At 57.2% G+C, this 26112-nt stretch overlaps 1 protein-coding gene across 2 annotated transcripts; it reads right to left on the minus strand.

Annotated features, from left to right (window-relative positions):
• Positions 1-178: 178 nt before the first annotated feature.
• Positions 179-20130, minus strand: TBC1D22B (TBC1 domain family member 22B). Of its 2 annotated transcripts, none has more exons than XM_040616624.1 (13): positions 19900-20127; positions 15002-15058; positions 13751-14064; positions 12701-12880; positions 12131-12201; positions 11499-11627; positions 10982-11047; positions 9927-10041; positions 3033-3139; positions 2440-2515; positions 2001-2128; positions 1663-1758; positions 179-1191 (listed from the first exon to the last, which is right to left on the minus strand). In XM_040616624.1, exons 1-13 carry the CDS (start codon positions 19953-19955, stop codon positions 1063-1065), a joined length of 1524 nt encoding a protein of 507 aa, XP_040472558.1. In that variant the 5' UTR covers positions 19956-20127; the 3' UTR covers positions 179-1062. The 2 variants fall into 2 exon arrangements, with proteins under 2 accessions (XP_040472558.1, XP_040472559.1); XM_040616625.1 differs by having other exon boundaries at positions 1083-1191; positions 1663-1814; positions 19900-20130.
• Between the last annotated feature and the right edge of the window lie 5982 nt (positions 20131-26112).

Here is a 26112-nt window from a genome sequence, read left to right on the forward strand (position 1 = left end):
CCGGCAGACCCAACACCGCAAAAAAACACGTTAGGGCAGAAATTACCTGCGGCTCAAAGTGCCCCCCCCCACCTCTGGAGGGGTCCAAAGCCCCAGAGGCCGTACCCAGGCATCCTTCCCAGGCGAGGAGAGGATGGGGAGAACAAGGGGTGCACGTTATAAATATAAAATCATTATCTGCTACAAACAGAAGACGTATATTGTACATCTTTGACCCATATACACAAGAACACAATATACACAGAACGCCTCGGAGGAACGGGGGCTTCGCAAGGGGGTTTCAGGAGATGCTGCTCCCCTACCGGCCCCCCGCGCCTCCCCCCGTGCTGGAGGGGGCTGTACCAGTGGCACATCAGTCACCAAAAGTCCCCTCAAAGGAGTGGTTGTGTCCCCCCCCCCCCCGCCCTGGGGGAGAGGGAGGCGAGGAGGGTGGGGAAGAGGAGAGAGGGCAGGCATGAGGGGCTCCCTCGCGACCCCACAAAGTGCTTGGGGTCTCCAGACCCCTGGAGCGAAGCCGGCCCCTGAGAGAAACTTCTTGCCCTGCTGCCCTCGGGGGGAGGCGTCTCCGGCCAGGCGGGTCTCTGATAAGGCATTTTCCTCTGGGAGCTGGAGCGAGCAGTGACGGGAGCAGCCGGAGCAGTGCACGCGGTGGCAGGTTAACACGAGGCAGCGAAGCCAAGGTGGTCCCAGCCGGACAAGCCCAGGGCCGGGGGTGGAGAGGACAGGAGGGCTTCATCCTCGGCTCAGTTCATCTGTAAAGCTGCCCACCCCCCCACCCCCCCCACGTCCTCCCCCAGCCCCTTCGAGCCTCTCTCCCTGGCTCGAGCCACCGGCACAGCGTGAAATACTGACGGTCAGTGGAGTGGCACATCCAGGCGCATGGAGTGGCAGACAGGCACACGTTAAAAGTTAAGACAAGAGTCGATGTGAGCTTTGTACAGCGAGGAGCAGCTCCCGGCCGGAGTGTCCGAGGACTTGGGACGACAAAAATGCCACAGTGATCAGATCGGGCCAGGACGAGGGGGTGGGCACGGGGGAGAGGAGGGAGTCGAGTCCCGGCACCTATCGGCGGTAATGATTGGGGGCATCCGCAAACATGTATTTGAGTCTGTAGGCTTCGGCCAGCAGGAGCCCGATTTCTTCGTTACCCCAGTGTATCGTGGGCAGGTTTTGTAACAACATCAGGAGGCCCTGAAAGAGGGGAAGGCGCGATGGCTGGGGAGGCTGAAGGCAGAGCCCAGCTCCGGAGCAGGCTCAGAGGCAGCGGCACTAACTCCTGCCCCCCGCGCCCGCAGGTCTGAAAGGCTCCGAGGCGGCGCTAAGGTGTGCTCGCGTCTGGAGCTGCATCAGTGAAGCGCCTCGGATGCCTCCAAACCCCTTGAGACAAAGGCTGCTGCCACCCCAGCGGTACAGCCAGACAGCAGAAGGCAAACACGAAGGGATTTACCGTGGGCAGAGCCCGGGGAAGAGGCGGGATGTGATGTCCGGACCTCCAGCAGCCTCTGTCCCGAGCGCTGAGGCTCAGCAGTTCATTTTAGACAAAGCCCCCGGGGCTGGATGATGTCGGAGCCAGCCTTGAGACGTGTCCATGCTGAGCTCCCAGCCAGAGCAATTCCCTCCCCTCTACCCCCCAGGGAATTACCCCCAACTGCAGGGTCTTACCTGGAAGTCTTCCTCATCTAGGATCTCCTTCCGCCACTTGATCAAGAAGGCGGCGCAGACGTACAGGTGGAAATGGGAGAATCCTTCCGGCTCCGACTGCGGACAGCAAAACGCCGGGTCAGCTCCTGCAGCTCAGCTGGAGCACGTCTCCCCTGGACACAGATGTCCTGCTGGGCCACCCGTCACCCAACCGGCTGCGAATGTCCCAGGGCCACAGTGCTCTGCTTCCCCCATCCCCCCAGCTGCGCAGCGCTGCCGGAAGACCCCCGTCCCCCAAATGCAGGGAACCGGCCCCCCCGCGACCAGCCAGGCAGGGAAGGCAGTGGGAGCCTGAGTACCTGGTAGGTGTCCCAGAGGCGGATGGTGCAGCGAAGAGGCAGCTCCCTCATCAGCAGATTGTTCATCCAGCGAAAGGCAAACTGCAGGTATTCCACCTCGTACTTCCTAAAGTGATTATGTACCTGCTCTGAAACAGCACATTTCACTTACACACCTGGGGACCACGGTGCCCCAGCTCCCGCGCACGGCACTGCCCCCAACACACGCGTTCATGCACGTTCAGGCTGAGACCTTGCTCTCCCAAACACCTCCACCTGCCACCCCGGGCTACCTGGCCAGCCAAGGCCCATCCCCAGGAGGTCTCTGCTGACCCTACCCTGCCCTGCTTCCTTACGTCTTGTAGCCAAGTGTCTACCCCTGCCCTGAGCATACTGCTAGCAAAGGTGGCCTCCTGCTGCTGCTGTGACTCCAACCTCCTCAGATCCCCCTGTCACCTACCATCGATCCGGCTGACCAGCTCCTCCAGGGCTTTGACTTTCTTCTGGATCCCTGGCTGTGCAAAGGTGTAGTTATCCTGCAGGGAGAGGCCAGGAGTCAGAAGCAGCAGCTCTCACAACAGCTAGAAATGACCAAAATCAGATCCCCAGCTCCACAGGGAGCCAAGATCACCATAAGCCAAGGAGACAAGGCTCTTGAGCACCAGGATCATCTGCCTGCCATGAAATCCCTAGTCAGGGCAGCACCCACCCGTCAGCCGCAGCATCTTATTCCTCCAGGATTTTACCCACAGATTTAGCTCAGTAAACCAGCAAAATCTCCCTGATGCTGGGACATCAACCCTGGTGGAGCGGCGGTGTTAAACACCAGGCAGGCAAGCTGGCAGCAAAGTCTTGTGGCTTTTTTTTTTTTTTTAAATCGGTTGGAAACAGGAGTGCTGAGGTACTAACAGACTGCCTCCTGTTCTTACCTCTGCCGCCAAGAGGGGTTCCAAAGAATGTTTATCAATATGGTGATAGGATAATAGACACAGAGAGATGCTGCACTGCTACCCCAGGGAGGGGAGAAAAACCTCCCTGGCCCCAGAGGCTCACCTGTATCCCGTCTAGCAGCTTGCTCATGCACCAGAAGCTATCGGCTTCGATACTCCGTAACACATCCTGTGACAGGTTCGTCACGTCAAAGTTCTCCACGTCCTCCTCTGCAAAACACAGAGAAGAGCATGAGGAGGATGGGGGACGCCGAGGGGCTTCATCAAGCCAAGGCAGGGCAAGAATAACTACAAGGCTCCCTGCGCGACCTGCCTGGCGCACAGCACCCACGCACCGACCTACTGACGCAGGATAACTAACCCAGGGGGTTAAAGGACCCCCAAAATCTCAGCGCCGGTGACCAGAACCCAGCCCAGCTCCCGGTGGGAGGGATCCCACAGTGCTGCCGCTGCTGTGGTCCCTCTGGGACGAGGGCTGTGCGTGCACCAAGCTCCCAGCACGTGGGACCCCTCTAGCTGGAGCGCATCCCACCGTGGGTGACGGCAGGTCTCTGCCTGCTGGCAGCACCACGGGGAGAAGCGAATCCCTGGCTGCAGCCAGGAACCAGGGAAGGAAACGCTGCCCTTGGCCTGGGGCAGCACAAGGGAGCTCGGTTCCCCCTCCCAGTCAGATTCAGCATCATCCCAGGACTGCAGCCCAACAGAGGGGCCCAAAAAGTGGCTGCCAGCTCTGAGAACCCACAAAGAAGAACTGCCAAAGCCTCAGAAACCTCTACAGGAGAGCAGGACTCTGGGGCACAGTTGCAAGGACGCAAAAGCACGTGAACATCTTCCTGGAAAGCAAAAAGGCTCCGAGTTAAATCCAGCGCAGAGCCTGAGAGCAGGGAGAGTGCTCAGCTTCAGAGAGCTGCTTATCCTCATCCTCCTCCTCCTCGAGCCCAGCCGACCGGAGAGCTCCAGCCGGCAGAAGCAGCCCCGTTGCTGAGATTTGTGCAAGCTTGTTTTTCAAACCCAGTGACCTGAGGGCCTGGCCAGGGCAAGGGTTAGTGGCAGCTCCGTCCCCAAAGGGTACTCACGGAGTGCAAAAGGCTGCCCTTGCTTTTACATGGGCTTACGAACCACCCCCAGGAAGGGCAAGGGAGAGATCAAGTGCCTCAAGGGTGGGACAGCAGCGATGCTAGCTGAGGTTGGAGCAGGGATCACCGGCTCTGGGCCAGGCTCACCTTAACCCGGAGGCTGCAGAGGGCAACAGGCACGGGAAGGCAGTGGAAGGTTGGGAGGACAGGCAGGAGACACGGATCTGGTCCTCCTGACCTGCCAGCTCCCTCCCTTTCCTCCTCAGGAGGAGAGCACCCGTCCCGCTGCGGTCGTGCCACTAGATCAGATCAACAGATGCCAGGGCTGAACTGGCCCCTTCCCAAACCCAGAGGCTTGGAAATCCTAACAAGTGTCTTTGATCTTCTTTGGAAAAGAGCAAGAGAGGAAGAGGGGGCTTGGGGATGGAGCCGGGCCACCCTCCTGGCTCAGACACGCCGCAGGGCAGCTGTCGCAGGCTGGCAGCGTTGTGAACGCTGGCACCAGCAGATGGGCTGCAGGATGGGAAGGTCAGAGCCAGTGGCTGACGCTGCTCTCACCTCTGCTCCTCCTCCAGGGCAGAGCTCAGACCCACGGCAAACTGCCACCAGGAGCTTTAGGGACAAGCAAGGGTTTAACCCTGCGTTAAGTTGGCAACCTTGTACCGCAGAAAGGGCAGCAAAGCTGTTTTCCAGCTGCAGGTCATCATCCCAAACTAGCACACTTCTGCTGGCTTCGCTGCAGCCACTCGCAAACGTTCCGGGTAACGAGACAGGCAGGCAAAATCTGTTTAATACCCATTTTCCCCAGATAATTCCCCCCCCCAGAGACAGGAGGACAGGCAGGCAAAGGAACAGGACGGGGCCACGTGCAGAAGGCCTCCCCCACGGAGCTCCAGGCATGAGGGCAGTGATGGAGAAGGGGACGTGGTGACCTGCCCAGGTGACAGGGAACACCCCGCTGCTTGCACTGGCATGGGGACAAGAGGAGCAACTGCCAGCACGCCAGTGTCAAAGCAGAAGAGTGGCAGGAGATCCCCAGCATGAGCCGACGGACACGTTGCAAGAAGTTTTGGAAAAAACCCACCCGGGTCTCTGGAGTGCGTGGCTCAGCATAAACATCTGCTCGGCAGCATCATTAAAGAGGCCACATGGAAAGGAGGGAGATACTCAACATATGGCTCTGACGGGGACTGAAAGGCAGCCAGCGGCACGGTGACAGCAGTCGGGACACTGCTGGCGGCGTCACAGGGTGCCCAAGGGCAGCTGGGGCTCGGGGAGAGCAAAGTTCCTGCGAGTGACATTTCGACAGGGCTCAGGGTGGACAGAGGAGAGGGACATCGCAGTCCCACTTGAACCCCTGCCTCAAGTGCCAGGCAGGGCACAGGCTGGAGCAGAGCCGAGGAGCCAGGGCTCCAGCCTCCCCCAGAGCTCCGAGGGCTCCCCGTATTCTGGCAGCCCCGCGGAGAACAGCGCAGCCCGCTCTCGGCTCGCAGCTCTGCGGAGTCAGGGGCGAGTCTGCCCCGCGTGCAGCGAGCGACACGTCCAGGGCAATAACTGGAGTTCAGAACAAGGCTGATGTGGCAGCCTGGGCTGGGCTGGCCGCGGCGTGACGACGAGGCTCCCCGTCCCTTCACCCAAGCTCCACGTCTGCTCAGATGGAAACAGAGTCTTAATTTAACCACGATTAGTATTTATATATACATATATTCTAACAAAGCCAGCTAGGAGTGAGCAAGATCGGTACTTCCCATGGCACTGCTCCCCTCCGCAGACGCAGTGAAATGCCAAACAGGTCCCCAAGCCGGGACAACCCCTCATACAAGGCCTTGAACGGGGGATGGAGGTGGTGTCACACACCGAGATGGGCACAGAGCGCTAGGAGAGGGTGCAGGGGCCGGCGCGGGCACTACCTGGGGATGCTGAGCTCTTTTCTGAGGTCTGTCGCTGCCATTTTAAATGCAGACGCAAGCCCTGAAAGCTGGGAGTGACTCTGCAGCAGGACAGGCTGCGGACCCCGAGCTGGGAGGCAGTTTTGGCAGGACCAACAGCTCAGCATCCCTCTGCTTGCTGGGTCCTCTCTGGAAAAAGGGGCAGATGGTTTCCCCGGCAGGTGCCAAGGTGCCATCCCTGCCCCGGTTCCTCGCACGCCAGACTGCCTCTCTCCATCCTCACCGCCCCAGCAGCGCTGGCAGCCCGCGCCCGTCCTACCCCGAGGGCAGCAACAGCAGGCTCAGCTGCCCCTGCAGCCTCAGCACCTCCCTCGAGCTCTTCCTCATGGCAGCACCAGCTGAAAACAAGCGCTGCTCAGCGACCTGGGGCAGAAGCCACCGAGCAGACGGGAGGAGGAATCGCTCCAGCTACTACGGATCTGGCAGTGGCAGGGGCCCAAAGCGCCCGTGCTTGCTGCCAAGTAGCTGAAGGCGGCTGTCCTCGTGCGGGAGGCAGGTAGAGCATCACAGAAGGTGAGCCAGCTTGCCACGCTGGGGGAAAGGGGGAAACGCAGCAGTTTTTGCTACCCCGTCTGCCAAGGGCTCGCAGCAGTCTGCCCAGCACCTGGAAGGAGCACGAATTTTGCATCCAGACTGGGTGCGCAGAAAAAGCAACTTGTCCAGCTGGCGCCGGAGGAGGAGGCAGGGGAGGCTCAGAAGCGGGGACTGGGAGCTCTGGGGAAGAGCTGCTTCTCCCTGCTGCTTCAGCCTAGCTGGTATTTTCTGAAGTTGGTCAAAGGGGCACAGACGCTGGACTCAAGGCACTGCCCAGAAAGAGGGAAACAGCAGCAGCAGGGCCCTTTCAGTCAGGCTAGGGAGAGGCAGGGGTCATCCAGTTGCCAAAGCATCCCAGGGCAGGCAGAAGAAACCGCTTCCTGCAAATGTTTTTCACTCACCGGTCCCATTACCTCCCTTCAGGACCCAGAGGGGCGTACACCCCTCCTCCCCACAGCTTCTGTGGTGAGGACGGAAAGGCATCAAGTCAAAGACACAGCAGCACGGCCAGCCGAACGGCTCTGACTATTCCCCCAAGCAAGCCGTGTTTACTCCCTCCGTGCACAAGGGCTTGGGAGTTTGCTGGGTTAATGCTGACTGTTGGTTTGTTGCTCGTGTCAACTCCAACAAAAGGAAGCTGCCAAATTGTTCCTCGAACGTGCCCGAAAAGCTACAGAACGTGCTCGATAAGCTACAAACCATCCCCCTGCCCAAAGGTGTCCCCATGGACACGTTCTAGCCCTTGGTGGAAGCCAGACAAGCCCTCTGAGGGATGTTTTAGACCTTGGTCTAGTAGCTGATGTATAGCGGAGCTGCTATCGGCCAGACACATTAATCAGCTGAAGAGCACCAAGGAGAGATTTTAACTGGATTTGCAGGAAAAATTGATTTGTCGTCTGCAAATGCAACGCCTGCCCAAAGCATGGGATGATGGGTTAGAGGCCCACAGTGAACTGGGAGCTGGGGATCACCCCGTTACCGGCGGCGTGACTGCTTTATAAGAAGCCACTAGGCTGAGCAGTAGGAGACCAGGGCGTCAGCCTGGCCTTGTGCTGAACACCTAACCAAAGCCAACAGCCTGTGAACCCCCCCCGCCCCCCCCCCCGTGAGCTCTGAATCACACCGCAGTCCCCGGAGAGCTGCAGGGTCCTGCCGAGTCAGCCGCTGCGGGAGACAGCCCCCCGAGAGCTCCGACACAACCGTCCCCGGGAAGGCGGCGAGCGGAGGAGCCAGCTGGCAGCACAGCGGGTCCTTCTAGCATCCTGTCGTCAACAAACCACCCGCTCTGAAAGGAGAGCAGGGGCAGCAAGCGCAAGAGGTTTGAGGATGGAGCCAGTGCTGGTGCCAACTTCCCAGAGCTGGCTTTCAAGGAAAGGCAAGGGAAACTTTTCCAGGCCGGTTGTACGCACACCTTGGAACGTGGAAATACCCTCAGCTGACACACAGGTATGCCAACCCCCAGCGGCTCCGTGGGCAGGGGCTGCCCGAGCCATACAGATCATCCCCCTCCCCAAGGGGATACAGCTGGGGAAACAGCAGCAGGATTTCCTCGGAGCAAGAGAATTCCCACCGGACGACAAGTTGCCCCTTGGCACGTGCTGCGCAAGGGTCACCGCACTGTGCAAGGCTTCTTTTAGCTCTCCTGCTGCACGGGCTGGGGAGCAGCACAGATTTGGCTAATCCAGGGATCCTGGGAATCGGTGATCCAACACGGAGAACCTCCAGACCTGCCCTGCCCAGCACCATTCTCCAGGGCCCTGTCAGCAAAGGCAGCTGTAGAGAACAGGCAACGCTCAAACCAGCGGCCGCAATCCTGTTGCACAAGGGGTCACGTCACACCGAGCGCAGCTAGTCCTTTCCCACCTACATTCCAGGCAATCAGTGATCTTATCCTGAACTTCTGAGGGCTACAGACCAGGGAGCAGGTGGCCACCGAGCCAGCCCGTGACCTAAAGGCTGGCTTTGAATCCCAGGCTCTGGGGACGGAAGGGGACGCACGATGTCGCTTGGCCAAATTCAACTCAACGTGTCTCACACGGAGGGTTTTTTTTCCATCCAACACAAGTTTCAGAGCTAGCTGGAAACAGGGAGGCGGCATTCGGAGAGGAAGCATCAGTGTGGGGTGAAAACAGCCCTGGAAGGTGGCGAGAAGCACGACCAGCAGCAGGCACAACGCAGCACAGCCTCTGCAGCCACATGCGGAGAGCGTTGAGCCCCACCACCAAGAGGGTACAGGACTGCAAGAAGTCACACCAGGTACCCACAGGCAGCTCTGATGCTTCACGCCAGCTCCCTTCTGGCACAGGTAACTCCCTGTGCACAGCATTGCTTCCAACCCAGTGAATTCATCCTGAGCAACCAGCCTGCACCAAGACCAAGTGCCACCAGTGCTACTCAGGAGATAAGGCACAGGAGAAACCACTCAAAGGGAACCTACTCAGACCCGACTCAACAGGCTCTTGACCTTCCAGGAAAGGGAATTCGCTCCAGCTGGCAGCAGAGCCACATCTTGTGCCTTCTCCTTCAGGCTGTGAGGAGCAACAGCACTTCCCAGGGATCAATCCTGACCACACAGGCGGCTACAGTAGAAAGTGAGATGGCTTATTTCTCTGTAACGTCCTCAGAAGAGGAAGCCTTAGCTGGATAGTGGAAGGCTTCCAGTGACATCAATAAGCTTTGGATCAGACCTTAAAAATATTTGTTCAACAGGATTTCTGTCGCTAGCAGCGTCTTATAAATTCCTTTGTCCTTCTGTTTACAGTGAAAATTAAGAGCCTTTAGGCATAGGGATTATGGCATCCCAGCGTTAACGTCAACCCCAAACCACAGCTAGAGCTGGAGAAAGAATAAATCTGCTACGGGTGGAAATGCCTTGAGCTCCAGCTAAAAGCAACTGCCTGACAAGAAAGGCAAAAGCAGCAGGGAGAAGTCAATTTGCCTTCTCAAACTCTCAGCTTGAGAAACACGCCTGTACTAGCAGCACGGGACAGGAATTTTTATTTCAATAGTTTTCTTTTACATTCTCAGCAGGGTCTCTTTGTACTTCATTCATTCTTCCTAGAGCAAGGACTAGCTCCAAGCTCAAGCTTTGAGAGAGCGAGCCTCCCCTCCCCAGCTGCGTATCAGGGCTTTGCCTGAACTCCCTCAGCACCCAAAAGACCCCGCTTTCCTCCGAGCTGTAAGGATGCGAAACGCATTCCAGTGGAAATCCACCCTTCGCGCTTCAGCTTCTGCAGAGCTCAGCAAGACGAGGAAACTGAAGTCAATTCAACCAGGCAGCAAAGACACAAGAAGAGGTCAAGACGCACCTCGAGCCTGGCACCGGCGCTGAAGGAAGAACACATCGCCCCTCCAGCAAGGCAAGCTTTGCTGCTGCCAGCACTTCAAGCCATTTCAAACACCGTGGTCAAGAGGCAGCACCGTGCAAATGTCACTTACCAACGTACTCCGAGAGGAACACAACGAAGAACGGAGTGACCAGGTCGTTGATTCCCTGTACGTAGCCGCTGGCCGGGTGTCGAATGGCCCAGATAAACAGGATTCTTTCAAAGATCTAGGGAAGAACGAGGGAAAGCAGGTACCCGCGTTAGCCGTGCACAAAGGAAAGGCAGAAAAGTGTAACTGCTAAGCTCAGGGAGCAGAGATCACGCGCCGACAGGCTTTTCTGCAGCGACACGAGCAAGATATGAAGCGTACAGGTCCTCGGAGAGACTCCGTACGATCCACAGATCCCACACACAGGCCAGATTTCACAGAACGAGGCAGCCCAGGCTCCTCATCAAAGAAACGCAGACCCAACTTTTCAAGATGCGGGTGGTTTGAGACCCCTTCCACCCCCAGGCCAGGGCTGCCCATCAGCAAAGCAGCACGCCCGGCCGATCACCTGGGAAGCCAAGGCTGTTATCAGCAGGGTACTCACATCACAGATTGGGATAGCTCCCCACAGAGCAGCCTCCCCCCTGCAATCGATGTGTTATTTCCAGACTGTCCCAGTGCCAGGACACAACGCTCTGACATATCACATACACACGCTGAGCTTATTTCCAAAAGAGGACAGATGCCCACGCCTCCTGGCCATCTCTCAAACCCATCATCCCTGCCTGGGTTTCTCACATACTGCTTTGCACAAAAGAGATTTCGTAGCAACACAGAACTGATCTTCTGTTCTGGTTCAGATGCCTTGAATTTGTCTCAAAAAAAAACCCAAACAAAACAAAAAAAACCCCAAAAACCACACAAACAAAAAACTTCAGGTCTTTTATCAACCATTGGCTACATCTCGCCACGAAAGAGCTCATCTCCTAACCCCTGAGCTCCAAATCTGATGTCTTTCAGAAACGTGGGACAAGACCAGACAGTTTCAGCAGGTATTTGCATCTGGAGCTGCCAGGCAGGGAAGTTTCCCCGCAAAGCCAGGGATGTCTAGGCAGCGAGATCTAACCCCCCCACACACCCCACGGCAAATGTGGGGCAGGAGCTTCGCTCCCCCTTACCTCCTGGACGAGGGGCTGCTGGAAGAGGGGGATGAGCGGGTTGGTCCTTGGAATGTCAATGTGGATCTAGAAGAGAAGGTGGGTTATATACACCAGCCGTGCTTTCCGGGGCCACAATAACTCATCACAGGCCACCAGAGAGGAATCCACCCCTCAGTGTCTCCTCAAGCAAGGGCTACAGATGACAGCTGCACCCAGAAAATCATCTACAGTTTCATCTCCAGTCTCCTCTGCTCAGGTGCGGGCAGGTGGCCAGAGCTGGGTAAGATTTGGGGTCTGAAATCTAGTTATGACATTAATTTAGAGAAGACTTCAACTAATACCCATAAGAAGATGGACAGAAACGTGGTACCCTGTCCCCAAGGAGGAGACTCCTACTAGTTACAGCTAGAGGAAGCCCCAGCATGACCCCGGCTGCAGGGACAAGTAGCAGCAAGAGGGAGGAAAGGGATGTAACCGAGGGAGGAAAGGGATGTAACCGAGGGAGAAATCCAGGCGACAAGCAGAGGGCTTGTACCTGTCGGTAGGTGTCTTGATGGTGCTCCTCATTCCGGGAATCGTAATACTGCTGGATGAAACCAAAGTACTCCTCCCGCTTGCGTTGCAAAGTCAGCTTTCGCCGCTCCATGTTTGCGGGGAGATAACCCTGTAGCAGGAAAACCCACATCAAGGCAGACCCTCTTCCCTCACCACAAACCATCCTCTGAAATCCTGCCGGTCGGCTGTGCACCCAGAAACATCAGGCACAGAGACACAGGAGCTGGGGAAAGAGCTTTCCCGGGATTTGGCTTTCCCAGCCCCTGATGCCTTTACTAATCTTGGAGCGACCCAACTTCAGGGGACCCAGTTTCCCAAAACAGAGCGAACCACACGTTCCCAGCACCAGGATGGGCTTTGTGTTCAAAGATGTTCCAATTACATTTCCTGATCAAAAAAAAAAAACAACCAACCCCCCCCCCCCCCAAAAAAAAAAAACAACCAAAAAACAAAAAACCCACCGCTACAGCTCACCCATAGGCTAGGCACAGGTACAATGAGAGCAAACGTGGTTACGGGCTAACATGAAGGTCTAAGAGCTGCACGTCCCTGGCTCGGCACATTCCCCGCTCCCCCCCCCCCGATTCCTGCGTCACAGCTCCGAGTACTCACTGAGAGGAGACGCCACGTCACAGGCCGGACCTCCCTGGGCACGCCAGGCCAGCTGCATTTCCTCAGCTCATCTGCAAACGGACAGTGGTGGCAATGGATTAGATCCTAGGCACGTCCAGGCACCACTACACCTAGAAGGAGAGGAAAGCCCAGTCTGCTCCTGCAGGCTCTGGAGACACTGAGCCTCCAGGAAAGCTCCACATTAGCGATAACTGGGGCTGCGGGGCTGCGGCAAGGGGAGTGGAGATGATTTCAGCTCAGCCTGGGCACAGAACTGGTGGCTGCAGGGGCTCCAGCGTGCTGCAACCTCAGTTCTCATCCAGAGCCCAGTAGCCCCCAGTGATGACAACCATCATCTGCGAGATGCAGAAAGGCTGGGAACAAACAGGGAGCCGGTGGAGGACGTTACCGTCTGCCGACAGAGCGGTTAGTGCAACCGTCTCACTTGGTGCCACTGCAGGTAGTAATTTTTTCCACCCTGGAGCAGACCCGTTTACAATCTGAAGCAGGCAGCAGGCCCCTCTGCCTTCCCCTTCCCACCCGCAGGCACCCCCATTTTGTCACACTCACCCAGGTCTGTGTTGTGGCTGGAAAGGAGCTGCCGAAACTTCTCCAGGCGGGTTTTCTCCCTCACTGTCATGGGGGGAGCACCCGAAGCATTTTGGTCAGAGATTCGGGCGACAAGCGGAATGACAGGTCGAAGGGGAAGGGACTGCTGCTTCTGGAGGGGGGTCCGCACACAGGCCTCCTCTGCAAGGAGCAGATGCTGCAGTTAGGTGGGGAAGACCACCGCACCTCTCCAACCCTACCCCGCTCCTCTGGCTGCTGTCAAGAGACCTGCCACCGCAGATTTCACCCCTCTCCTCCCCAGCAAACAGAGCATCACTGGCCCACTCTGACGGATCAGCTGCCTCACAGGCATCTGCTGTGGCTCTTCCATCATTTCTCCTTCCTTCCTCCTGCATCCAGACTCCCCTCTTCACGTGGGAGGCCATGGGCAGAAGGACACAGGAGATGAGGCAGAAAGAGCTGTGGGAATCCCAGAACTGACCTTCAGATCTGCTCTGCTCGCCACTGATCTAAATAGTGACCAAGCCAACTGTGAGCGCAGCGAGGAGGCGCTGAGCTGCCAATGCCACCCGCTGGCAGCAGGGACCAGCTGGGTTACTTCCACAGCCTGCGACAAGGCACAGCGAGCAGGGAATGACGCTGCCCAATTCCCTGCCCAAGCTGCACCCACCTGGGGTCAACAGGACCTTGTCCAGACCTTCGCTAAGAGCAGCACACTGGGCCACCAAGGACGCAGACAGTGAGCAACCCCGAGCAAGAGCTTAACAGATGTCCAAAATCTGTTAGCACCCAGAACACGGGATCCTCTGGGACAGACGTGCCTGTATGCAGTGTATTGAGCAGCAGAGGACAGTGAAGCATTAAGGCCAACCCTCCAAAAATGGCTCCTTGGAGTACAGCATACTACAAGGAGGTGAAAGCCTCTGTTGAGCTTACGGGCTGTGCCATAGCTGCTCGCCCATAACATGTGAGTATGGACATAACGGCTGAGTTCAGCGGTCAACAAGGAGAGCAGCGGAGCAAGAGGCTGCTCCTGAAGACAGCTCTTACCAGACGTCCTGGAGAGCTGGGCCTCGCTGCTGGACTTGATGACCTTGCAGTTGGTGGGCATGTCGCTGAGAGCAGACTGGGTCCGCTCAGGTTTTGCCCGCAGCTTGCTGTGGTTCTCCAGAACCTGGGCTGCCGTGGCCTTGGCCACTTTAGAGTTCAGAGTTTGCAGAGAAGAAGAGGAGGAAGAGAAGTCCTCATCTTCATCATCACCGATGTCCCAGGCATCACTGGTATTGCGCGCAAACTCATGAAAGCTGGAGGCCTTCTTGCTTTTCATAGGCAGCGCATTGGCCTTGGAGCGGTCCTTGATGAAGCTGGAAGCCAGAGAAAAAACAGTGGCAGAGTTATGCTGTTAGACGGGTCCGTTTTCTTTCCTTCCCTATGTCCTCACTCCAATCAGCCAATCCCTTTTTCCAATTTCCCTGTTCCCAAACCCAAGGAATATGTTACGCCTCTCTGGGCTGCCAGGAGGCAGAGCCTGAGTTGGTGAGATGGCTGGGCACGGAGGCCACAGACAGCTGGAGAGGCGCCAGGCTTCCCGGTTCAGAAGGGCAAAGGGGGAGAGATGTACCATTTCTCCGGCTCCACCTCCCCTTACCCTACAGAAAACGGGTAAATCGACACCCAAACAGTCCTGCAACCTGGGGAGAGGCATGTCAGAGGGTAGACAGAGCTGCTCCGGGCTCGTGGGCACCCCTGGTACAGCAGCGATCGCTCTCAGACCGATCAGCCTGGTTCTTTTTTTCGGGCACAGGAGGAGCCTTTGCACTTTCCCTTAAGCTACAGGAGTCAAAGTCCACCACCTGAAGCGTCACAGAAAAGGGGGAAAGCCTCCACGGCCGCACAGCACGAGACAGGGACAAGGAGGCAGTTCAGAGCAGCTCTGCTTTTTCCTGCCGGGAAGGGTGCTGCGGTTCTCCAGCCTCGCAGCTGCCAGGCAGGTCACCGACCCTTCCTTAAATTCCTCTGTCCCTGAAGGGCAGCAGAAGGCTCAGGCGTCACTGCTAAAAAACGTGCCCGTCTCCTTTGATGTGGCTGGGCCGATCTGGATTTCGGGCCACAAAGGGCACCAGCAGATACGCTTTCCCTGCCAGCTTTCGCAGAGCTCCAGCCAGCGCTGCACCCCACTGCTGTCCTCCTCTGCTGCAATATCACAGCGGGGAGGGATGCTGGAGATCTCCACCCAGTGCAGGACCGAGCCAAAAACCTGCAAAGCCTCGTGGCCTGCGTCTCCAGGAGATAAACACTTACTTTTTGGTGAGCCGGGGATCCAGCGGAGGATGTTGTGCTCCGTAGACAGGTTGAATGCTGCAGGAAGGGGAAAGAAAAGAAAGACAATGATGCAAAAGGCCACAGAGCACCCACGAATAATCCCCTCAGCCTAGACTGGGGTCACGCTTCTTGCCTGCTGTCAGGAGCTAAATCCAAACCAAACGCAACTTCAATAACCTTCTGTCTTCAAAGCCTTAGAGCCAAAGTGCCACATTCAGTTGAAGATTTGCGCTTTGCAAAGCAAAAAGAAGCCTTGTTTAAACTCTTAGGCTCTCTCCAGCCTGAGCTGGGATTTGAGATCCGCTCTTTTCCGTACCACCGATTTACTCCAAGCGACCACATGTCTCAGTCCCCCCCCCGCCTCATACGCTGATGTTCATTCTCTTCTCCACCAAGGGGATTTCCAGGTTTGGGAATTCACCCTTCTGAGCCCTGTGGGACACGGGGGGACTCCAGCCTGTGACACTGGGGCTCCTCTGCAGCACACTTGAGGGTTTGAACCCCACGCTGGCTCTCAGGCTCGTGGCAAATGCCACGGCGAAGCGGCGTCTGGTAGGGTACACAGTTTGACTCAAGTCCAAATCCCAGCTTAATTAACTACTTCCTATGTGGCCTGACATGAGTCACCATGTTTCAGGAGTGGGACAGGGAGCCCAAGGGCTGCAGGCACTACACGGGAAGCATTACCTCAGAGAGGAGCTACTAGGTGAGTGCTCATCACTAGTTTTACAGGCTCTGGATGCGAGACAGGGATCCTGAGTTATCATCTCCGCTTGGGTAACCATTCACAGGCACCCCACCCTGAAAAACCATCGCCAGAAAGCAAGTCCTCCCCATCCCCTGGTACACGGCACAGTCCCGCATCCCACGGCGGAGACAAGGGCCCATTCAGAGCTGGCACACAAGGAACAGGCTCCCCTTGGGTCAACAGAGCTGGCTTGGTTTCCAGGAGCTGCAGATGGTGCCCAGCAGTAAAACGAGCAGAGCCCAGCCGTGTAGGAGGGGAATGGCAGCCTGATGCAGCTGGGAAGTGCGCTGGGAACCAGTTGATGCTGGGGAGGTGGCAGCAACAGGCCCAGCTGGCAGGGGAGAGACGCAGAGATCCAGGGCAGAGGCTGGAAACAACTACAGCACAGAGAGATCCTGGTGGTGAAGCCTGGCGAGGGGTGGGCTCGCCGCAGCAGCAGCCGTCCCTCGTGGCTGGAAGCGCTGAAAAGGCTCACTGTGTTTACCCACCAGCGATCAAGCCTAGGAAAGAGTTTGCTGACTAATTAGCATCTAGGAGTCAGGACAGCTATTAAGCAGAGGCACCCCCGTGGGTGGGCATAGCAAGCAGATTATCAGGAGTAAGAAAAACAACCCCTCCAGATCATCGCTGCTTCCCAATGACTCATGGCAGCTCCTCACAGGAGCCGGCAGAGCCTCTCCGATAGCCAGCACCGGGCTCGCACCGTCTCGTGACGGCAGTCGCAGCGCTGCTCCTCTCTGCACAGGGACCCACATGCAAAGGCCTGAACTTTACCAGCCAAAGGGACGATGTGTGTTAGACACAGAGGAGGGGATGTGGCAGCCAGCTCCGGGTGAGGAAACCCTTTCCTGGGGCTCTGAAGCAATCGGCCGAGGTCTTCACTGGCTAACGGCTGATACAAGGGCAGAAGGTCCCACCACCCAAGCAGCATTTTTTAAAGAATTTGAACCCAGGCTCCTCGCTCCAAAGAAAGCATCCCGAGCTGATCTAACTGCACAGCCCATCAGCCTGTGCTCCCACACAAACAGATGCAGATGACAGTCTCCTTTCCAGCAGGCTACAGAGGCAGGGCTGGATACCACCATCCTGCATCGGCGAGCTTGAAGGTTTGCTGCGTGAAGCAGGTTCTTCTCCCCAGGTGTGTCCCATCTTCACCGACTCTCTGCCCTATCTACCCATGCAGAGGGTGCAACAGGCTGGGCAGGGGGAGCGCAACAGGTGGCTTCTAAGATCCACGAGCATATGTACAACTGCAGATGACAGGTTTGTGCCGCAGTGTCTGTGGTAACCTCGATGTGTGATCCCGCTCCTCCAGCTCACATCCCTGCAGCTGACTCCCGGCAGATCCTACGGCTCCCCACGAAGCTGCATTAGCACATCCCACTGAGAAAACCGAGGCAGGGGAGCGATACCACCAAGTGATGTTCAGTAACTGCACTTACTCACACGCACTGATGCAGCTTAGCTAGATGAATCTGCTGTCTCCAAGCTTAACTCCCCGTCTGAAGCTGTCTTTGCCTGACTTTTACTGGGACAGAAAGCTCAGGGCAGGCACTGCCTCTCAGCAAACACACCACCGCGTCAGGAGCCAAGAACTAAGCTGATGCTGTGCTCCCAAACTGACTGGATGAGTTGCCTGTCCTGTCCCAGTTTAAGCTCTTTGGGACAGGCATTTCTTGTTACTCCTATGTTCAGCGCCTGGGACAACGGCTGCAGTATCTGCGTTACGCTGCTCCCGAGGAGATCATTGCAGGGGGTGTGTTATCGACACTGCAGCAGAAAGCACATCCGTGAAACCTCAGTGCCACTTCGGACACAGAACGTATTTACTCCTAGCAGATTCTGTTTCTTTCCTTTTAAAACAGCACTTAAACACCCTCCCCTGGAGCCTGGCTGCCCACCTCCCTGAAGAACAGGAAATAAACAACCCATCGCACAGGATAACATACTAGACCAAGCGGCCAACGCATCCCCAGAAAATTACTGGGTTGAGAATTCCCAATGCAAAAACCACAGAACAGTATTGGAAACACGAAACATTTACTCATTGTGCCACCTTAAATCTACAGGGCAAAAGCACCAACTAAAAGCTAATACAACTAAGCGACCAAATGCACAAAGCGTCACAGAAAAGGAAGCTGACAGTCTCCAAATCTTTACAAAGCCTCCCTCTGCCAGCTTGTCAGGGCAAAGAAAGGAGGGAGCCAAGAATCTGTACGGGAAGATCTCTCAAAGGTCAGGCAAAAAAAGAAGAAAGGGATCTAGCGACCACGGATGCAGCACGTCCCACCTCCACCTTTCGTGGCTGTGCTGCCAAAGACCTGTCAGTAACCGTCCCTGGAAAGGACCGGCACGCAGGGTATTTAAAGGTGGTAACAAGGCTCCTGGACAGCAGGATATTTGCCAAGCAGCCAGCTAGGAGCAGGGGAGAACTTTGCCAAAAACTTGACGTTGGAGTGTATTGTCTAGGCAGGACTGGCTGCCTCCCAGACCGGTTCACCTGGTTTGAGTTTTCCAAGCCAAAGCTCCAAGTCACCCGCTGCAGAGGAGAGAGATGCTGTCTTAAGCCCACCAGCTGGAAGCACGGCTGTGACCACCGGGTAGGGGATGGGAGCAAGCAGGAGACAAAACGACCCAGGGCGAGCAGAGCACTTTCTTCTCCCATGAGCAGAAGGCGAGGAACCTTTCTCAGTGAGTGCTCACTGCTTTCCCTTTGCTTGCCACAGACCTGGATTGTCCCACCAACCTGAGGGAGCCAGCGCGGCAACAAAGAACCGAGTGAAAGCACATTAGAAAGAGATTTAACTGGCCTAGCAGGATTTAAAGCCAACTAAGCATTTCAGACTTCGTCCACGCACCAGGAGGGGAAGGGCAGGGTTCAGATAAGGCAAATGAGACAAACGTGAGGCACACCAAACGGGAACAGCACTTCGTCGCAGAGAGGTGGGTGCCCTCTCCCCATGGGAGAAGTAGAGAGCACCTCCTTCATCACCACCAGCCTCTTCTTCCTAAACCCCGCTTGATTCAGACATTTCACTTGCTTCTTCCATCCCTGGGTGAGTGTGAGTGCCTCAGCAGGAACCAGGACGTGCCAGCCAGAGGAACCAAAGCAGGGGAGGTGCACACAGAGAGCCCCCACAGACCCTTGATCCGAGTAGATGTGGAACAGGGGTGACACCCAGCACAGAAAAGGATAACGGGGGGGCCACGTGCGCTGGCAGGGGCACCTATTTGGGACAGAGCTGCTGCCACCCAAGGTGACACCTCTAAGGGCTTCGGGAAGGGATGAGGTTTCTTCAGTATCTCTGGAAAGGAGGACGGTACAACCCTGGCTCCCAGGGGAGTCTGCAAGGTCCTGATCCCCTCCACCCTGCTTCCCACGGGGCAGAGGATGCACACAGGGGGTCCCCGCAGCCCCCACACAGCCTTGCCCTGCCCTATAGGTGAGGGGGCAACCCTGACACTACCCCTGTCCCTTACACAGGGGGCTTTCCTCCTGCAAGATTCCCCTGCGGGGTGCCTCTGGCATCTGCCCTATTGCAGGGGGAACCCCAGGACCCCCCAGCCAGGGTAGATACCCCCAGTACCCCCCCCCCCACCCTTGCAGGGGGGAACCCCAGGACCCCCAGCCAGGGTAGATACCCCTGGCACCCCCCCCCCACCCTTGCAAGGGGGAACCCCAGGACCCCCCAGCCAGCTCTCCTGCCCCACAGCCAGGGTAGATACCCCTGGCACCCCCCCACCCTTGCAGGGGGGAACCCCAGAACCCCCAGCCAGGGTAGATACCCCCAGTACCCCCCCCACCCTTGCAGGGGGGAACCCCAGGACCCCCAGCCAGGGTAGATACCCCTGGCACCCCCCTACCCTTGCAGGGGGAACCCCAGGACCCCCAGCCAGCTCTCCTGCACACCCCTAGCACCCCCCAACCTCTGCGGGGGGAACCCCGCGCCCCCTAGCCCCGTTGGGGGGGGGGTGTGCCCCTGACAACCCCTTCCCAAGGCAGAGGAGCTGCTCCAGCTCCCCTGCCAAAGGCCCCCAGCTGAGGAGGGGGGGCTGCGGCCCTTGCACCCCCTCCCCGGGGAGCGGGACGGTGGGGGGCCGGTACCGGCCGGGCCAGGCCCGCGCTCACCTGCCCGGCAGCTTGGCACTCCGCTTCCAGAACTGCCTGCCGCTCTCGGCCGCCATGGCGGAAGGGAGGGGTGGGCCCGGCCGGCCAGCCAGCGAGCGAGCGAGCCCACCGGCCGGCCGGCCCCGCGGCGCAGCGGCGGAACGCGGAGGAAGGCGGCGGCCCCCCCGCAGGCCGCCTCACCGCCGCCCGCCCGCAACCCCCGGCGGCGCCATCTTGGCTCCGGGCAGGGAGAACGCCGCCATTGGCCGCTTCGGGCAAGGCGTTGCGGTTCGGCCAATCGTGAGCGGGAGGAGGGAGTGACGTATGAGGAGGCGGGGTTTGCGGGGCCCGAGGCGGGGCTGTGTGAGGCGGGAGAGACCATCTGAGGGGGGAGGAGGGGATTAACCGTCGCGCCCCGGGCGGAGCAAACCACTAGCACCGTGGGGCGTGGAGTGGGGCGCGAAGGCGGCGGTGCCTGCGTGGGCCGGGGGATGGGCCGGGGGAGCCCTGAATTGGGGAGGGCGGGTGGAGTTAAACACCGCCCTGGGGAAGGGGAGAGACCATTCACGCTGCGGGGAGGAGACACGCCCAGCAAGTACCTGGGTGAAACCATCGGGAGAGGGCGGGGGGGGGGGAAGGGGGTTAAACCACCCACAGGGCCGCGGGGGGGGAGCTGGTGGACGGAGTCGTGCGCGGGGCGGGAGGGACACACTGGCTGGTGACGGGGCCCAGCGGGGTCCCCGTGGCACCCCGGGGTGGCTCTGCTGGCACCCATGGCTGTCATGGTCCCCTCAAGAATGTAAAGCTATTTGGGGCCATTTCCAGCTCCCAGCCGAGCCCTGGTGCCAGGTGTCCCCTCATAACGACACCCGGGGTGAGGGAGAAGCTGCCGTTATGGGGCATACCGTGAGGCGCAGGCGGTCACCACGGGAATAAACTGAGGAAAAACTTCACAAATATCAAAAAAACACAAACTTCCCTGGTGATGTGGGACCCTGCCAGCCCTCAGAGCACTGCCATTCCTCTCATGCCCTGAGAAGAAACGCCATCGCAGGGGTGGCCAGCAGTGACAGGGCCTCGATGGCAGCAGGAATGGGCACAGAGGGACAGGGCCTGCTGTCACCAGCGTCCCCGCGCTGTGGGGACATGGTGACCTCCTGCTCCTGGGGGAACGTGCGATGGCCTCGGTGAATTAGCAGCCGCCTCTCAGAGTCAGGCCGCCGGCAGGGCCGTGCCCCACGAGTCAGTTCGGCGCCTCAGTTTCCCCTGTTTGCAAAGGGCAGGGCAATGGCAGGAGGGAGCCAAGTGTCCCTCGGGGTGTCTCAGGCATTGGGGTCATCGGAAAAGGGATAATTATCACCCCCAGCTCAGCCTCCCGGCAAGGGTGGACATGCGGCTCTCACCATCCCCTCAGGGTCAGGTCCCGGCTTGGCGGGATCATGGCTTCTGCCAAGCACTTGAGGAGAGGCTTGGAGAGCCTTTCTGGAGGCGGGAGGGTTGGGAGCACTCCAAAAAAAAGGAAGAAAAATTAAAAAGCAGGCACGTTTCTGTCAAACCAGGCTGGTTTGGGAGGACAGGGCTGACGGCAGAGGGCGGCACAGGCCCGACACTGGTGCCTCACGGCAGGGCCTGGCCTGGCACCCGGGTGCTTTGTCTTGACACAACCTGTTACTGCTCCTTCCCTCTCCAGCAGCTGCTCTCCAAGTACAGGGAGATATTTTGGGGGGCAGAGCGAGCCCAGGACCGTGGTAGCGAGCCTAGTACCTCTGGCAGTGAGCCCAGAATCTCTGACAGCTTTCAATTCTGAACGAGAACGAAAGCCGAGAGAGAAGAATCAGTTCCTTTTCCCATCCTGAAGCTGAAGCGGAGAAAGGAAACTTAAGAGCTGGGAAAAATAGAGTATTTTTGAGGTAGCCAGCTGCAGGGAGATCACAGCCCTCCAGGTCAGGAGGTACTGTGTTGGACTAGCAAAGTTTCCAGAAAGTTGCTGGTCCATCCAGGTTGAAAAAACCGCTCCTTCCACCCAGAATTAGAAACCTGTGGGCTACAAGGTGCAACAAACAGGGTTATCACAGATCACTTCATCCCATCACATGACTGCAAACTCCACGAAATGGAAAGCATCCCACATCGAAGCAGGAGCCCTGGGTGTCAGCGTGAGGCTGAGCACACCAGAGAATCTGTCCGTCTGTCCTAGGGCCACTCTTGGCATCGGTGCATCCCTGCAAAGCCTCCTTTGGATGCCTGCTGTCCCCTCCGTCTAGGCAGGGTGGCCTGGCTTTGCTGTTCCCTCTCAGCCTGAGGCATAGATCCTCCTCAGAGTTTTTCCTCCCGCTTTTCCATGGCAATTCACACATCATCTCCCTATGCTTCATTTTATTGGCTTTATCAAAGACTTTGTTTGGAAACACCCTGCTAAAGCAACAGGAGAGTAACCCCTCCACCCTGGCAAGGGAGGGTGGCTCATTGTCTCTGCTCTGCCCACATCCTGCTCCTCTCCCCAAAAGAAAAGAACCAACCGCCCCCCCTCAGGATGGGGGAAAGGGCTGAAATCCAAGTCCTTGGCATCCTGATTGCCCTCAGGTCTCAGCTGGCAGCAGCAGGAGCCCAAGAGGGCCAAACTGAACCAAATCTGTGTGCTTGGGGGGATCTACACCCATGCGCACACGCAGGGATGCTACAGCGAGCGATCTACTACAAGTAGTAGCCTGGCACTGAGATTACGGCTGCCGTGGCACGGTTGGCAGCGCGGGGGTGGTTTCCGTTGGGGTCGGTACCGACGGCTGATGAGGCCCCACGCGTGTGCCGGGGGGCCCAGCCCTGCCTGCCCGTTTCGGGGAGGGAAGATGAAGAGTTTCAGTGAGGCTTGACCTGAAGTGACATTTTGCCGCTTCTGTTTTTCTCACAGCTTTTGCAGTGGGGTGAGATCTCCGTCCCTGCAACCTGCTCGCCCTTCAAATGCACACGCGTGCCTGTGTGTCATTTCAGGTTAACTGAAGTGGCTGCTTCAATTTGAAACAGGAGCTGTTGTTTCATTTTTGGGGTTGCTTAACCCCCTCCTAACTGTAATAAACACTGTGATTAAGGACACAAAAATATTACCCTGGAGGAAGAGGACCAAAAGCTTGGAAAAGGATGAAAGAAACACCCTCATTACCCCTTTTAAAAATATGTTTCTTTAGCTGAAGCTGCTAAATTTGACTCAACTTTACACACTGGAAAGGTTTTGCGGTTGTTTTTTTACAGTGAATAAAGTGGTTTTTTCCTCATAAAAACCCCCACCAACTCTCAGGGTGAGTGATGCAGTTTCGATGTGTCACGGAGGCAGGGTGAGCGCAGATCCTGCTCTCAGGAAGATCGGTGTAAACCCCAAAACATGAGACTGGTCTCGAGCGGGGCTCCAGGTGCCTGAAACCACCACCTGGCCCCCTTGCTGCTGCTGCAGCGCGGTATGGGGTGTGATTTCAGAAGTTTGTTTCACCCCAAGTTCACTCCGAGAGGGATGTAAGGCTTCGGTCTCGGTTTCTGGAGAACCCCATCCCCTGCCTGGGGAACATGGGGGCATCGGGGGTTTGAAGCTAGGAGCTCCTCTGTGGCCAGTCCCAGCCCAAGCAGGGATGAGGCAGGGAAAGGCAGGCACCTTAAGCTCCACCACAAAAGATCTCCAGCGAGTTGGGTCACTGTGCCTCAGTTTCCCCACATGCCCCGTGGAGATAATGCTATTGCCACACAGGCTGTCGGCAAAGTGCTTGGAGACTGACTTCCACTGGGGAGCTGGAGCCATGGGACACCTGGTTTGCTGATAATTCACCTCGTCCTAAGGCAGGTGTTTAAAATAGCTCCTGTGACTCACTGTGCCGAGAAGGGCCCAAGGGTTTCAGGCACCGCCTCAGGGGCAGCTGGATGTTTTCCTTGCGAAGGGACACAGGGCGAGATGCCACCTCCAAGTCTCCAGCTCTTCAGGTCCCTGCGGTGAGCCTGGCCCCTGCTCCCCAGGTGGCTTTTCTCCTTGGTGCTCCTCTGCGTTTTTCCAACTGTGGCAGGCATTTGGCTGTTGCTCATCTCCCATTCCCAGAAAGGTACATGGAAAATATAAATGTCCCTTTTGCTGTGGTTCCAGTCTCCCCTGGCCAGTCCCTTCTGCATCACCAAGCACCTTAGTCAGGGATGGATGTGTACAGGAAGCAACAGGCGTGATGAGTGCCAGCCCTTTGCAAGTCTCTAGTGCTTCCAGAACAGGAGGTCCAATGGCCTGAAATCTCAACCTGGTCCTGCTTCATCATTTTTTTCTGCTTTCTGAATTGCAGGTGCTTCCCCTGTTGACACCAAACAGTTGTGGAAGGGAGGTGGGAGAGCAATGCTGGCTTTGATTCGCTTCCCGCTGGATAACTCCTGTGTCTTCATCCTATCATAGCTGACAGCCCCAAAGGGCCGTGAACATTCCCCCCCCCCCCTCCCCATTAAGGAGAAACAAGAAGTGAAAAGGCCTTTTCTTTTCCGCCAGTCCCTGTGCCACAACACAATGGAGATAGCATGGAGTGGAGCAACGTGCAGCCGATGCTGTGGCTGCTCATCTTCAAGTCTCCCATCGTGTCTACTGTGGTCCTTTCCCTGTGACAGAGCTCTTGGGCATGAATCTGGTGGCTCTTGGCCTCGTGAAGGTTTTACTACCCAGGAAGGCTGGCGCACAGTGATCAAACATGCACCGATCCTTTTCCAACACCCAAACTTAAGATGCATCCAGTTACCCTGGCAGGGCAGATGGTACCTGGGCAGCGGGATCTTGCCGGGGGACACTACGGCACTGTTCCCCCCTTGCAGCACAAGCCCAGCGGGTACAAAATCATCAACAACAGGCGGAAGCAAAGTGACTATCAGCAAGCCAGCCCCCATGCTGGACCTGGTCGGCCTTTCTGTGGCGAGTTTTCTAAGAAACACCGCAGCAGTTGCAAGTGTTTACGGGAAGGGTGGGCCAAACTCAGCCTGCAGCCGGGACAGCCGCGATAGTGTTGCGATGGTGCTGGGGGCGGGGGGGGGGGACCACTACGGTGGCTGCCTGAGGGGCTCGGGCTTCTTGTGTTAGCGGGCAGCGTGACAGGGAGGTTTGCTTTCGTGTAAGAGCAGCTTCCCGGATGGTCCGGGGAAAAAGCGAGAGAGGAGGTTAAATACAAACCACATCTCAAAATAGGCCTAAACTTTGAAGGCGTTTGGAGCTGCGCTTCCTGCTTCTAGCAGCCTGAGGAAGAGACCAAAGATGCAGCTGAGTTAAAAAAAAAAAAAAAAAAGAAAAAAAGAAAAAAGCAAAACAAACAGAGTTAACACTTTCTGCTGAAGGCAGAAGCTGTGGTGACACAGCACACCAGATCACAACACGAGGCTGGGACATGGCTCCAGGGCCCCTGTTCCCTTGGACAGCAACCCCACAGCTCAGAGAGCAGTGCTGGCAAGCCTGGGATGGACCGGGGAAAGGGAACATTTCCCAGGTATGGGGGTTTTAAACAAGAAAAGCCTGGGGCAAGGCAAGGCAAGGATGGTCCTGCTGTGTCAGATCTGACAGAGGGACTTGCAAAGTAACCTGCGGAGAGGGAAACATGCCCCTTCCTTGGAGCAGGCACAGTCCTAGTGTACACACAGCAGCAGGTGCTCTGTGAGGTCAAGCAGGAACAGGACTTCAAAATTCATCACATTAATTAAAAAAACAAAAACCCAAGCAAACAAAAAAACCCAAACCCACCACCCCCGAAGCCGAAGCACTGCAGAGCTGGGAAGTGGAGTTTGACAGTTTGGAGGGTAAAAGCTCAAGCAAAGCGTTACCGCTGCTGACTGATAGCGACCAACTTCTCGTAATCCGAAGATCGACTTCCTCTCACTCCGAGTTAGCTGCAGCGGAGCTGGAGGTGGGGACAGCCCACCGGTGGCTTTCTTCACCCACTAGCACCCAGCATGCAACACCCACTCTGTACCAACAGAGCTGGAGCAACAGGATCTGCCTTACCAAAATTTAATTTGGCTGACAACATCCGGTGTTTTGTAAGGTTGCTTTGATGTTTGTTTACTCGCCATCCCCAGCACATGCTCGGCACCAGCCTGCGGATGAATGGAAAAGAAAAGGGCTCCTCCACACCCCTTTGATCTCTCCCAGGAGACCTGCTAGGAGCAGTCAGTGCTGGAAACACCCTACGGAGAGACAGGTCCAGCCTTCCCTCTGGTGCTTTCGGCTGGCTGGTCCTGGTT

Source organism: Falco naumanni, chromosome 17 (genome assembly GCF_017639655.2).
Source record: "Falco naumanni isolate bFalNau1 chromosome 17, bFalNau1.pat, whole genome shotgun sequence".
Taxonomy (NCBI): domain Eukaryota; kingdom Metazoa; phylum Chordata; class Aves; order Falconiformes; family Falconidae; genus Falco; species Falco naumanni.